Source organism: Pygoscelis adeliae, unplaced genomic scaffold (genome assembly GCF_000699105.1).
Source record: "Pygoscelis adeliae isolate BGI_AS28 unplaced genomic scaffold, ASM69910v1 Scaffold67, whole genome shotgun sequence".
NCBI classification, from domain to species: Eukaryota; Metazoa; Chordata; class Aves; order Sphenisciformes; family Spheniscidae; genus Pygoscelis; species Pygoscelis adeliae.
The window spans coordinates 7563406-7577455 of record NW_008825271.1 but is presented as its reverse complement, the minus strand read 5'-3'; the positions used below and the strand labels follow the sequence as shown (position 1 = coordinate 7577455).

General features: G+C 46.8%; 1 protein-coding gene across 1 annotated transcript in view; it reads left to right on the top strand.

The window, feature by feature from the left end:
• Nucleotides 1-14050, top strand: part of FRMD4B (FERM domain containing 4B) — an 89306-nt gene that overhangs the window by 70979 nt on the left and 4277 nt on the right. The window contains 10 exon segments of the mRNA XM_009329814.1: nt 2010-2086; nt 3200-3338; nt 3843-3984; nt 4825-4958; nt 5048-5167; nt 6433-6661; nt 9932-9988; nt 11327-11474; nt 12699-12824; nt 13990-14050. Of these exon segments, the coding sequence (XP_009328089.1) occupies nt 2010-2086; nt 3200-3338; nt 3843-3984; nt 4825-4958; nt 5048-5167; nt 6433-6661; nt 9932-9988; nt 11327-11474; nt 12699-12824; nt 13990-14050 (1233 nt within the window).

The following is a 14050-nucleotide window of genomic DNA, read 5'->3' as shown; positions in this document are numbered from 1 at the left end:
TGCCTGCTGCAGCCCCCCTCGCCACGCTTGCTCCCACCTCAGCCCCCCGCGAGGCCTCGGGGTGCTCCGAAGGGGTGCAGCCCCTCGGTAGAAACCCTCTTCTGTTTTCTCCTCGGTTCAGTTTTCCCTTTATCTGAGGGTAAAGGGTGGGTCGGGGAGGCGTTGCTGCCGGGAGAGGCGGTGATGTCAGGCATGTGTCAGCAGTGGGAGGCGAAGCCGGCGAAAGCGGAGCGGGACTGACGGGCCGCCGGCGGCGGGGAGGGATGGCACGGCGGCCGCCTCTTGCTCTGCTCTTCTCATGTCACCCTTGATGCTTTCCGGCGTGGGGTGGGGAGCGTGCACGGCGGGCGGTGCAGGGAAGGAAGGCGGCCGAGCTGCCGGGGTCATGCTGGGGATCCCTGCGTGCTGGAGCACCCATGGGCGCTATTCCTCAACGTCCTGGCGTACTGCGTGAGCTGTTTTCTTCTTAATCTTTTTTTTAACTGTATTTATTTAAAAGTTCAATGCCAAGTTCTAAAGAGGGCGCTTCTGAAAGTAGTGTGATTGGACAGAGTGGTGCCTTTAATACAAAGATAAACTTACTTAAGCAGCAGAGTAAAACTTCCACGCTCTTTTAGAAAGTGACTTGCTAGTTTAAATAAATGACATTTCCCCTTTGCTGCATTTTTCATATAGCAGGATCTAATAATAAATTGTGGTATTAGAAAGGAAAGTTTTAACTAAACAGAGGGAAACATCACTGAAAGAGACAGAGTTTTCCCCACAAACATGTGCACTGGGTTATGTTTCATTTACGATCCGTGTTAAGAATGTTTCAAACGAAGCATGGTGTAATACGTAATTTTTTACAAAACTTGAAGCTCTTCCATAGTCGGAGCGCGGCGTGTCGGGTTTTGGCGGAGGTCAGCGGGGATGTCGCGTGTCCTGGGGACTTCTGGTATGGTGGCTGCAGCCTTGAAGGCTGTTGAAAAACTCCTGTGGGGAAGGAGGGGGTCAGTGTAATGGCCCGGGTGCCTCGCCTGGATCGCTGATGTTGCAAGCTGATGTCTCCCACTTAACGCCGGCCCTGCCTGCCCAGCCTGGGTGGAAGTTCCTCAAAGTACCTCCCCGTGGGCTCTAGCTCCGGGAAGTAGCCGGCTGTAAACTACAGCGCGTGCTGCTGCACTTGAGCCACCCCGTCATCTTCAGGTGACGTCCCTGGGGACACCCGTACGGGTCTCCATGTGCACCCACGCACCCTGGCACTGCTGGAGAGGGGGCAGGAGGTGGGGCTGCAGAAACCTGCACCGAGGGGCCGGGGAACAGCTCAGCCAAAGCTGGGCTGAGAAGATGCAACCCCTGATGGATCGTCCCCAGAGGGTGGCTAATGCTGGTGCAAAGGGAGGGCTGATTCATATGAAATTCTGATCCCACGGGTGCAGCTGCCAAGCCCTGGTTGACTTTGGTCTCTTCTCCCAGCTGGCACTTTGCAGGAAATCTGTGGTTTCCTTACAGAAGTATGCATTGTGGAGTTGCTTCCTCCTGTAGCTGCTCTTTCTCATACCTGTTTTACCCCTGCTCCAAAATGTCAGGCTGAATCTCTCACCCAGTGTCTTCAGAAGAGAAAGGTCTTGGTTTTCCCCAAGCTGCTGCCATTCCCTGGGGATGTTCTGGCTGAGGGAAGAGACCATAGGTGTCCATGCAATTCCTTTGTATAGAGATTTTTGCATTTAATCAGAGAGAAAAGGATCTCTGTGAACTTCTGGCAAGTGAAATTAAATGCTCTATTGATGGAAACAGATGTCACAGGCAAAATCCTCAGTCTGTAAGAGTGTGAAATTACTTGAGGGGCATCCTGTATATTTATGTGCTTATTTTAATTGACATTATGAATGTTGTTATTGCTGAGTCCGTGTCATAGCTGAAGATACACAAGAACTGTAATTTGCTGAAACTGTATAACCTTGGGGGGAGAAGACTGGTGATTCTTGGAGCGACAGTGTTCTGCTTCTCTTCCCCAATTCTCCTAGCTATTTCAATGGAAGCAGCTGGAAAATCTCTATTTCCGTGAAAAGAAATTTGCTGTGGAAGTACACGATCCCCGCAGGTAAGGCTGGAGGAGGCAGTTGTAGTAGCGGGATAAATCTTTACCCAGACTGGGGATTCATCGTCCCGTATGAACGGATGGGGATGGGAGGTGCCTCTGAGTTCAACATAGACCTGAGTTTACTCTGGGCTTTGCGATACAGAGCCTGATCCTGTGCTTGGCAGGTCAGACCAGGGCTGGACCTGGTCTGTGGGTGATGGATAAGTAGTGCTGTGATGTTGCAGAGGGAAGGTCACAGCTGTAGTGAGCAACCTGGAGCAACTGTTGATGCATTACAGCTTGGGGTGTCCTCTCAAATTGCCTATGTTGTCCACCACGGGAGTTCTTGGTGCAGAAGGAGAACTATTTGTCATGGCCAAATTTGCTCATTTTACAAAACCCTTCCCCTAGAGGCCGCTGTAATGTGCCTGTGCAGCAGGAGACCTGGGAATGCAGCCAGCAGGACCTGGACATGACGTTCTTGCTGCCTTCTGCCCTCCCCTGCCTCGGTGGCAACGCTCCCTCCTCTGAGCTTGAGCCTTCAGGGGCCTGAAGGAGCACTGCCGGTTAGGGTGGGAGCTCATCTGCAGGCTGCTTTCCTGTGCCTTCCCCTCAAGATCCCTCCCAAGAAGAGCGAGCCTTTGCCCAGGATGAATTTCTGACTCCACCTTGCTTTCTGCTTCTCCTGCTGCCATCCTTTCTACCTCTGGCACAGGACCGCTGTGCCTCTCAGCTGGGCCAGGAGGAGCAGCAAGATGCCCAGCTGATCCCCCCAGGTCCCCCATCCTGCCCGATCTCTCCTTTCAGGGTCCCATGGCTGTCTGCTCGCCCTTTCTAGGTTTACAGCGTACCCAACCGTTGGTCTCAGCCACACAATTGCGCTGCTGAACTGAAGGCACAGCAGTTGCTGCTGCTCCGTGTTGCAAAGCTCAACCAGGAGGGGCTTTAACTTTGTAAAATGAAGAGAAGGTTAGGAGGGAGGAAAGGCAGCAGCACCGGGTGGTGGGGAGAAGGAAATCTGAGTTTTCACATCTCTAAAATAAAGGCTGGGCCTTGCCTGTTTGGGAGAGGGGCATTTGGGACTTTAAACCTCAAAGACCAGTCTTGAAATTGCATTTCTTCTCACCTCTTCAGAATTTCAGTGTCAAGAAGGACCTTTGGGCAGAGTGGACTGGTAGTGCAAACCTGGTATGCAAACACTTCCCTGATCAAGTCCATCTGGGTGATGGCAATCAGTCAACACCAGTTTTACTTGGACAGAAAGCAAAGCAAAGTAAGTTATAAGGCATTTTACTGTACGCATAGGTTTCAACACCTTTCCTTCAGTGTATTGTTGTTCCACGGATAAACTAGTGTCCAGAGAAAAAATACAAATTGTTTTGTCAACTTTTTGAGCAGGCTATTAGTGACAGTGTTGTAATTTCAATCCATTTTAGCCTGCCTGCAATTAAGGGCTATAGAAGTGTAATCACAGAAGAGGGAATTCTCACTTCTCGGCGTTTAATCTGCTTTTTCTTTTGTCTCCTCCTTGTGTTCATTTTGAACACGGTGCAAACAGCAAAGAGATTTTTAGTTGGGAGATGGTTCAGGCTTTGCGGGCAGAGGGGACGAGGAATACCAGCACAGCCCTGTGCACCGCAAGCTCCTGCACGATGCTGTTGCTTTAGCCCTTAATTTTGTGGGAGGTGAGGTGTGAAACGTCATCTTCAGTGACCCTGTGTTCCGAAGTTAATTAGAGGTAACTCAATGAGGCTGGATTATTTTCAAACTCCTTCAGGCAAAAATTACTTCAGCCAGAAGTTTGGATGATATCGCCATGGATTTGACAGAGATGGGAACACCAAAAGTTTCAAAGCTAGTGACTTTGGAGGCAAAGAACCAGCTTATTATGGCCAGCAACGGCAGTTTGATCTCATCAGGTAATAACTTCGTGTAAATGCAAGGTAATGAAGTACAGTGGGGCTTGTGTGTGTTAAAAGGGAAAATGAGGCTAGCTAACCATAAATACAGTGACATATGTGAAGGCACGTATTAGTTATGTATCTGAAACAGTAACATCAATAGTATAATCTGCTGTTTCCCCCCGCCCCGTAACTAAATAAGGAAATAAAAATATGCTAGATGGAAAAAAAAAAAAACATATACTGTTAGTCCATGAATAATTTGGTATCGGTTTAGCAGTCAGTCCTTGAATGACTGTAAGTGTCATCAAAGTCTGAGGGAAATTTGATCCAGGCTAACTTCAAGCACCGGTGCTAGGAGTTGAATTGCCTTGAGCTTCCTCAAAAATGAGGAGAGAAGATAAATGCTTCCAAATAAAGCTCAGCTCTGGGGTGGACTTTAGACCTCTCCCTTGACTGTGGAGGAGGAGAAAAGGGGGGAGGTAAAAGCCTGGCTGCCACACGTAGGTGCCTCGAGGTGAAACCCAAGCGGGGAGCCTCAGGCTGTCTTGAATGCAAAGTCAAAGCTAAAATATCAAGTATATAGCAGATATTGCTAATGCATTGATTTATATTCCGAGTGGTGGGTTTTTGGGATGTATGCTTGGGACTTATCATGCAAGTATATACATTGGGGGATTGAAAAGTGCGGATTTCCTAAAAGCCTGCTTGCTGGATGACACTAGAGCTGGACGTTGTGCTTTGAATAACGTGTTGTTTTGCTGGGCTGGACTGCTTTGGGGAGATCTCCACTTACCTGACCAGAAAAAAAAAGGCTTTTACGTGCAAATCCTCTGATACAGAGAGTGTATTTTTCAGGCTCTCAGGATTCAGAGGTCAGTGAAGAACAAAAGAAGGAGAAAATTATGGAACTAAAGAAAAAAGAGAAACTCCTTCAGGAAAAACTGCTTCAGAAAGTTGAGGAGCTGAAGAAAATCTGCCTGCGGGAGGCGGTGAGAACTGCACCTTACGCTGGGGTCGGAGCGGGCAAGAGCCCTTCTCTCCCTCCAGACCTTCACGTGGAGCCCTCTCTGTTCCCCAGGAGCTGACGGGCAAGATGCCCAAGGAGTACCCTCTGAGCGCTGGAGAGGAACCTCCCCAGGTTAGGAGACGTGTTGGCACGGCGTTCAAGCTGGATGACAACCTGCTGCCGAGCGAAGAGGTGAGCGCTGCACTTTGTTTTCACAGCAAAGGTGGGGTGGCCAGACCAGTGGCCAAAGCCACTTGTAAAAAATCCAGCTCTTCCCTGATCGTTCAAGAGGAGGCAGCTGGGACAGTCGCTGGCATAGGCTGGGAAATTTAGACCTGTACTGCCCTTATTCCAGCCACGCTCCCTTTGAAATGACCAGGAGGTTGGCCGTTTCAAAAGGCCTTAAAATCCCCTGACCTGAACCCCTGATTTGGCCACGCTGCTTGAATTTTAGTGGACGTTTTGCTGCTAATTAGAGAGGAGCAGGTGCATAACGCCATTTGGCAACCCACGACTATGAGCTTTTCTCAAGCATTGATTTGTGTCAGGTTGGGATTGTGTTTGAACCCAGGGGCGTGCGCTGTCACCCTTGCAAAATCATCTGTCCGTGAGCATAGTTGTGTGACAGGTGACAGCAGGAGGAGATTTATCTCTGGCTTAATGCAAGTTCCACCTAAGTAAAAGCTCTGTATATTGCTCAAGGAGCTGATATGAACTTTGCTGGCAGAGACTGACTCAGGAGATATGGTAATTCAGATATATGCAGTTTCTGGACACATAACATTCCCCCCTCATTCCTCGTGAGATTTGTTAACAAGCTGTACCATCCAAATAGGAAGTAGGTGTTGGACACCTTGCATCTGTTTTTCACCAAAAACTTGCTGCCCTGGCTTACAGTTCTGGTGTAATCCGTGTCTGCAGCAAACCGATGCTATTGAAACAAAATCCTACTGACCAGATTTAATAACGTGTTGCTTAGCACCTCTGCAGCACCTTTCATCTGAGCCTCTCAAAGTTGTTTACAAACAATTAATTAAAGCCTCCAACTCCCTGTTACGTAGGTACGGTGATTTCAGTTTCCATTTTTGTTTTCTCTAAAGCAGAGAGATTTTTGAACAGACGTTTTCAGGCTTGGACTTGGAGCGGGAGGTTTAGCAGCCTGCAGGTTGGCTTGTGTAACAGAAGGGTCTAAACCTGAATTTAGGTGTCTATTTTATGTCTCTAGGCTTGAGAACTTTAGACCTTTCTAAAGAGATCTCATAATCTTACACTTGTCAGAGAAATAAGATGTAAGGGTTTCATATGCTTAGATTGTCTTGTGTATAAACTTCGGTATTCCTGTGTTTTGTGCTCAAGATTTCACTTCGTTACCACAAAAATAGATCTTCTAGCCAATAACCTTCACTGATAATTTCTACCCAGAGTAGAAGCAAATAACTCATCTCACGATTCTGCAGGATCCCGCTTTGCAGGACTTGGAGAGCAATTTTATCATACAGCAAAAGCTGGTGGAAGCTGCAAAGAAACTTGCCAGTGAGCCAGACCTTTGCAAAAATGTGAAGAAGAAAAGAAAGCAAGAATATGCTGATGCTGTAAAAAAGCTGCAAGAGATAGAAAATTCCATAAATGAATATAGAATCAAGTGTGGCAAAAAACCAACCCAGAAATCAACTCTTACTCTACCAGGTAGGCAAGAGAATTCCCCATGTTCTGATGAAAACAGAGGGAAAAAAAAAAAAAGTAATTTGGCTCACTTACAAGTTTTGTTTACATCTCCTCTATATGATTTTTATCTCCTCCAAGGCAGTTAAGTAAGAAAAATGGAGATGCAGTTGCTGCATCTGATAGGATAAGTGCACTGCTTACAGGCTGAGGGCAGAATAGGCTGCAGTTTTAGGAACAAGTGCAGACACGTTCCAGCACGAGGTACAGACTGAAGGTGCTGTACATAGAAAGGCTGGCAGGAGCATCTCAGCCGAAACTGGTGTGGTGTCTGAATTCGTAGTGTATTGAGTGCAGTTGTATGTCTAAGCTGCCCCATGCAAGATCTCTCTCCCTTCCCTTCCGCAGTGGCTCTCCCTTCTAGCAAAAATAGAGCATGTGAGTTTTTCTACAGGATCGAGGAAATAAGGATCAAAGACTTTGTTTCTTGATTAAAAATTACTGATTTCTGGGAAGACATAAGCGAAGTCCAAGAGTTTATGAATGCAGATAATGGCAAACAGGTTTTTTACTAAATGCGTTTGCCATTGATGGGCACAGTGAAAGCAGATACCCTTGCCCTCTCCATTCTGAAAGTGTGATTTTCCTAAGGGAGGTGAGATTCTTGCTGCTTCATAGGATAAAGTGTGGAAACTTGCTAGTATCCAAGCCAATTGAAGGAGTTTGGGAGTAGTAAAAGCTCATAGGTATTGCAGGTTCTTTTAGTTTCTATAGTGAGTAACAGTTTTAGGACAGGTTTAACTTCTTCCCTCCATGGAAAATTTATATGGATAATTGTTACTGTTGAATTGGTATCTTTTTTCCCCTTTGTCCCAGAGGAAATGATGTTTTGTGAGGTTAGTGGGATTTTTTCCTGGGAATTGCAAGGTGGGAAAGAAAATGCAAGATTTTTCTGCTGTTTATATTGATACCCTCTTACGGACCCTTGAGATGAGACCTCTTGCCAATATGTATTTTCCCTGGAGGAGACCCTTCTCCTGTGCACTGCCACGTTTCTGTTGGGGAAACCTTCGCCATGCCCCGTTCCTGTTGAGAGCTTGGTTTGGATTCTTACCCAGCACAAACCACAGCAGCGCTGGACTATCCATCATCACAAAGTGCTTATTCTGGAGGGTTGACGATCGCTATTTAATGTGGCTCAGCTAGTTCCTGATTGACAGAGATGAGGAAAACATCTGTTTTTCCAGTCTCTTGCTCACCAATCTGGATACCAATTGTGGGAGGTCCTGTATTACCTGGTGTGTAGTAACAACCAGGAAGCTATTGAAGGCCAGTGAGCAGCGAGAGCCCCGTGAGGCAGCGTCCGTGCACAGTCACTGCTGTTTGTTGCAGGCATTTTTTTTGTCCTGTTGTGCAAACAAACAACTTAGGAGTTGGTCCTTATACGTTCAGCCCATCGTTTTGCAACATTTGATACGTGACATCTTTGCTTGCTGTCTGAGAAGGTGGACACAGCTAGAAGGGACTGGACTCCGTGTCTCGGAGGGACTCCTTCCTGCAGGCAGGGACTGCAAGCCAGCACGTACTTAGCCAGCAGTAAGTTAGCTGCATTCCCTTCCAGTTCCTGACTCTCGCAGTGCAGCGTGTTTCTGTTTACCTGAAGCAGAACTGTCATCTGCTTCAATAACTGATTTTACGTGTAACCTTTTCACCATTGCTGACTGTGCTCTCGGGCTCAACGTACAGGGTTTCAGAAAACTGAGCAGTGATGAGTCACTTGCAGCTGTGAATTTGGGGAATGACTTGTTGAAAATAATGTGTTAAGTAGTAATACTGATTTACTGAATCAAACCATAGCTATTTTCATCCCAGCCCCCAAGGGATGGGAGGCGAAGGACATACTGGACTGTCTCCTGCTCCCCATGTTCCACTTTCTCTTTCCTTTGCTTCCTTTGCAGCCCAGAGTTTCTTCCCCTTTTGCAGGGAATTGCACAGATTTGGGATTTAAATTCAGAGCTCCCCCATATGTCAGTGTTGCAGACCCCACATGAATCCAGCCCTGTAGCTTTAGGCTGGCTTTTTTTTTTTCCCTAGGTAGGCTTTTTTCCTCCTTGCACCGGGCCCAGTTCCATATTTCACCACCACGTGGTCAAATTCACGTGAATAAGCTCCCCTGAAGCTTTTTCCCAGTGTTGGGTTGCAAGCAGGGCTGCAACCCATCCTCGGTGGTCTGACAAGTCCCCTCAGGGCAGGGGCCAGCCCTGATGTTTTGCTGTTCTTGAAAAGCTGCTCTATTTACCAAATTCTTGTAACCAGACCTTTCCTCGCAGTAAAGTGCAACAGCAAGGGAGCAACGTACGTTGCACATGCTCATGGTGACTGATGGAAGAAGCAGGTGTCATGCACGAAGTGGCTGCCACCATCTTCTTTTGTTGCTCACTTTCCCTCGTGCATGGAGGTTCATGTAGACTTTTTACCCCACCAGTGCTGTGTCTTGCCAGAAACGGCCTAGGAAAATATTTTTCTCTGGGTTAATTATCTCTAGTGCTGCTTTTTTATTACCAGCCCAATTTCTCTGCCGCTGCTGGTCTGTCCTAAACCTTAGCAAGGACAGGCTGTTTCTGAGCGAGTGCTAGTGTGTAGTATCAAGGTGAGAGGACAGGCAGGTGAGGTGAAGTGCTTTGAATAAATAACAAAATGTAAAAGCAACAGAAAAAATTTGCAGTGTCCATTCAACAGCTACTGCTCTCTGTGTTGTTGGAATTTGCAATAACTTGATTGAAATCAGTGGAATTATTCTGGATTGATATTAATTTAATTGAAACAGAATTTGTATGCTGATGAAACATTCAACAGTGAATGCCAAATTTCAAAAGGCATTTCGTACCTACCTGGTGGGATTTCAGGTGTACCTAGAGAAGATTAGATGCTAGCAGCCAAGATCTACATGTCTTGTGTAGGCTCCTGACTCCTACTGAAGCACCAAAACACCCTGTGAGATCTGTTGGAAGTTGGGTGGAAAACATCTTTTGTAAACCTTGGCCTGATTCCCACTGCAGTTGAAAAAAACCTCCTTTGATAATTATATAAGTAGTTTGCTGAACTGCAGTGAGCACAACTAGGTCATGATATACTCCAAAGCAGGACCGTCTTCAGGCTGTTGAGGGCTAAAGCAGACAGATTGTAGCGTTACAGGTAGCAGCTGCCTCTGAAGCTGTAGAAAATAAACTGTATGAGATGCTTGGAAATTAACGTTGGGTCTTCTATGCTTAAAGTGCTTTCTTTCATTCACAGATGATATAATTCCATCTGAGAGCAGCTCCCTGTCTGATACAACCACCTATGATGATGGTATGTTGCTTATCCTTTTCTTCCTATGAAGTGTGCCCATTCAGAGACATTTCTTTGACTTAATGTCCTTTAGCCTACTACGTTGGTGGCTTTCGATGACAATTTATAGCGGAGGAAAAAAGAGCTTAATCGTGAATGTCTTTCCTCATAACGGGTTAGTTATTGAAATTCTCTGCTCTCTGAGCTGATCTGAGTTGTCTTTAGAGAGGGTGATTGGTTTTAATGTGACCAACCTGTGAGCTGAAGGCTTTGAATTTCAAACAAATACTTCATCCCTAGGACCTGTCCGGAGGCGGATGAGCGGCTGGAGGAGTTACGAGCTGGGAGGATTTGCCCAGCCCTTCTGTCCTCACAGCTACTATAAAACTTACAAAAAAGCAGAATAGTCACAGATATTAATGATCTGTTTACGTTTATCTGTTACCTAGTGAGCTTGCATCTTGCATGGGTATGGTGTTTGCTCAGCTTACTCATTTCACACACACACCCACAGACACACATATTCACGCCCTGTTCCACAAGGTGGAAAGAACTTGGCCTGCCTCTCCCTTAAACTGGATAATCATCATTTGGGGACAAACATTATCTAAATTATTACTCACTTTTCAGTTAGGGCCTGATTCTGATCTCACTTTGTCCCAGTTTTAGACTTGTACAACCCATCTGGTGCTTTAAAATGGAGTTACACCTGATTCCTGCTTGTACAAGTAGAAGTAGAGCCGGGGCTTTGGCTTCTGAAGGTGTTCTCCGTGATGCTCGTCCTGCGTTTATCTGTATTAGTTGGAGTTTCCTGTTGGCTCTGATGGGACCTGGGTTGTGCCCTAAGCAAAGTGAGAACAAGGATCAAACCAGCGTCTTCCCAATTGCCGTGAGCCAAATGTGTCTGTCGGTTGTCTTTGCTCGTTCCGTCGCTTTTGAAGTCAGTCCCTTTTAGGTTGTATTTCAAAACTAATTCTTAAAATGTCATTTTCAAGTAAAGAGCTGGAAGGTGAGGGAGAGGAACCGGCCTTTGCAGAGGCTGAGCTTGCCTGCTCGGCTCTGGGAAGGATCGTGCTGCAAACAGGTGTTTTCCCAAGGAAGTTCCACTTTGTGATCTGGCACAGCCCCAAGCTGGTTGTAATCTCCGCAGGAGCTGGTGCTGCTGAGGTCTGTGCAAGCCTCCACGATGTCCTGTCTGCGTGGAGGAGAGCTCGGTGCAGGCAGGAGAGTCCTTCTAGAGTCACAGTTTCTGTCCTTGTCTCTGTAGTGCAAAGAGTGTCTGCTTAGGGGCCACAGATTTGCATGTAGGGCAAAAACATCAAGGATTTTGCTAACAATATACGTACTCCTTTCCAACAGTCAGTGAATCGCTTCCTGTGCCAGCACAGAGGCCCAGCTCCGCGCAGCTTTCTCCAAGGCTTCCTCCACCAAAGTCCCTCGGGGTGGAGAGAATTCATCTCAGAAAGTCATCCATAAACGAGCAGCTCTTGGAAACCAGACACTCCAGGTAGGGCACGCCTCGCTGCCGCCGTGCGCTCCGCCTTGCTGGCATGAGCTCTGCCTTGCCCCCGCCAGGACTGCTGTTACTATGGGCGCTCCAGCGGAGCCTGCTGCCTCCACACTCCTCTGCAATTACAGGATTTGGTGATGGGAGCTAAATTTCCTGTTTAGTAACAAAAGTGTGTATAAGTGTGTATAAGTAGCTGTCACAGTCTCTGAAATTGTAGGGTAGTGCAGTCTTTGTGAAGAGGTTCGAGACGGGTGAGAAATTTAATAGCAAGGGCTGTATTTAAGGAATTGCTCGTGCCCACCGGTACTGTCACCGTTTGTCTCCGATTCTGTGGTTTGTTTTCAGTATTAATTAAACAACTTGTAGTTTTCCTGATGACTGTGCTTAATGGCTTCAGATAACACCAAACCATACCCATCCCTCCTGATGGCATCAGTATTTCAGCAGGTGCATTGTCAAAGCGTACAGAACACACATAAGTCTGGATGGGCAATTCTCCATGTAAGAGCAGAGTTACTGGGATTAAACCAGCTACCTTTAGTGCCAGCTGCAGTGACTGGCTGAGGTTCCTGTATGTATCCGTGAGATTTGGGCTCTTCCTGAGCTGGAAGAACTGTTCTGTGGAGCGCATCAATAGCAGTAGCTCTGCTGATGGTTGCGTGATCATGTTATGTGGGTCTGATCTGGTGCTAGTTGCTCTCAGTGTAAGGATTCCCGCTGATCTTGATATTTCTTGGACTGTGTCTTGCGTGAGCGGGCTGTTGAAGGCATGCTTAAAAATGTTTTAAAGTTTTGGGCAATGTCATGTCTTTGCGTTTTTCTCATCTATCCCTCAAGATAAGCAGAACACTCCTCCATGTGAAGTTCAGGAGTTGAATTATAGCCATATGTAACCATTTAGCTGTGATGTGCTTCATTTTAAAATGCAATTCCTTTGCTTCTCTGTTACCTGCTCTGTCTCTTCTGCTTCATACTGCTGTCCTTTGGCAGCAGCTTTTCCTACCAGTCATCCAGTGGGGACCTCCCTTGAACCCACAATAAGGGGTTGCATTTTTCTTCCTGTTTAACAGTTCTGTTCTTTATATGGGGAAGCACATCCAGTTATGCCCTTATTTTTTTTCTGCCCTTTGCTTTGTTTCTTCAAGACTCAGGGTGCATGTATTCTGTGTGCTGCGACTTGCACGGTGTTTAATCTAACCGGGATTGTCTCCTTCATTACAGGGACGCGCTTTCGACTCACAGCAGTCCTTACCGAACCCTGGACCGGCCGCCCCAGCCCCATGGGGGCAGAAGCATGCCTACAACCCCCGTGCTCACACGCAATGCCTACAGTAGCAGCCACTTACAGTAAGGGGCTTTGTTTTAAGTGCCATGTCCATCTTAGGCAGCAGAATAAAAGCAAATGGTGTTAAGAGGGCGAAGGGTCCTTTGCTGTGCAGCTTTCCCTGCAGCAGGGTCAGGCTCTCAGAATGTCTTTTCTGGATATTGGAGGCACAAGGTTAATATCAGCCACCATCTTCCTTCACAGTCCTGCACCAGCTTTGTGACACGCGAGTGAGGGTGTTTACGTGAGCACAAACCCTGTCTGAGCAAATAGCAGCACACACAAATGGGTGTCTGCAAAATTAGGAGTGGGATGGAAGCTGACACACAAATATTGCCTATCTGATCATGAAAGACTATAGGAGAAGGGTCATTTCCAGATAGGAGCCTATAGGGAGTTTTAACAAGTAATGCTTGTTCAAAAAGTTTCTGTAAAATACTTGTAAGGTAGCCAGAATTTATTTTGTTTCCTTTGTAGCCTCATTTTCTAACAAAGTGTGGCTTGTGAAATTGTATTGTCTGTCAGCTAGTGGTCTCCCCACAAAAACTTGTTCATGAGCTGACAGACGCCTGCTGTGGATTATGTTTCCTACAAGCCTCCTGAAAAAGTAAGTGACCAGATAGAGGAAAGAGATCCCAATTAGTGCCCTTGCTATGAGAAGAGAGCTGCAATGTGAGCTCACCTGTGTTATTACACAGCTGAGAACCCATGCTGGGGAAGGAGAGATGCTATAAATCTTATAATGTTATCAAGAGCTCATGGTTTATTTGGCTGGGGTAACGCAGCCTTGAGAGACAGAGCCGCAGGAAACCCATCTTCTTATGTTCTGCTCCCAGCTCAGTTACTTGTGTGGACTTTACCTGCTTAAAAACTGAGAGTGCCCTCCTGTAAATCACTACAAAATGTGAGTTTGTGAGCTTTGCTGCATGTATCCCTGTCACAGATTAACCTTGCTCACCATGATAGATGTTTATATGAGAGATCTCCTACTGTTGCAGCAAATCTAAAATTCAGCCACGCTGAATTTCTTGCAATGCAGATATTCTACAAGGAAAGATAAGACGGGGGTTGTGTTGTGCTTTGATTGGGGCGGCAGCATGCCTGACTTGCCCATGCATGCTCTCTCCAACTCTGTGTGTATGTTTGCGTGTGACTGCCTTTAACCAACCTCCATCTGTGTTGTTTCAGGCCAGATGTTTCCCCGCACCATTGCCGGCAGCGCAGCGGAAGTCTGGAATCCCAAACCCAC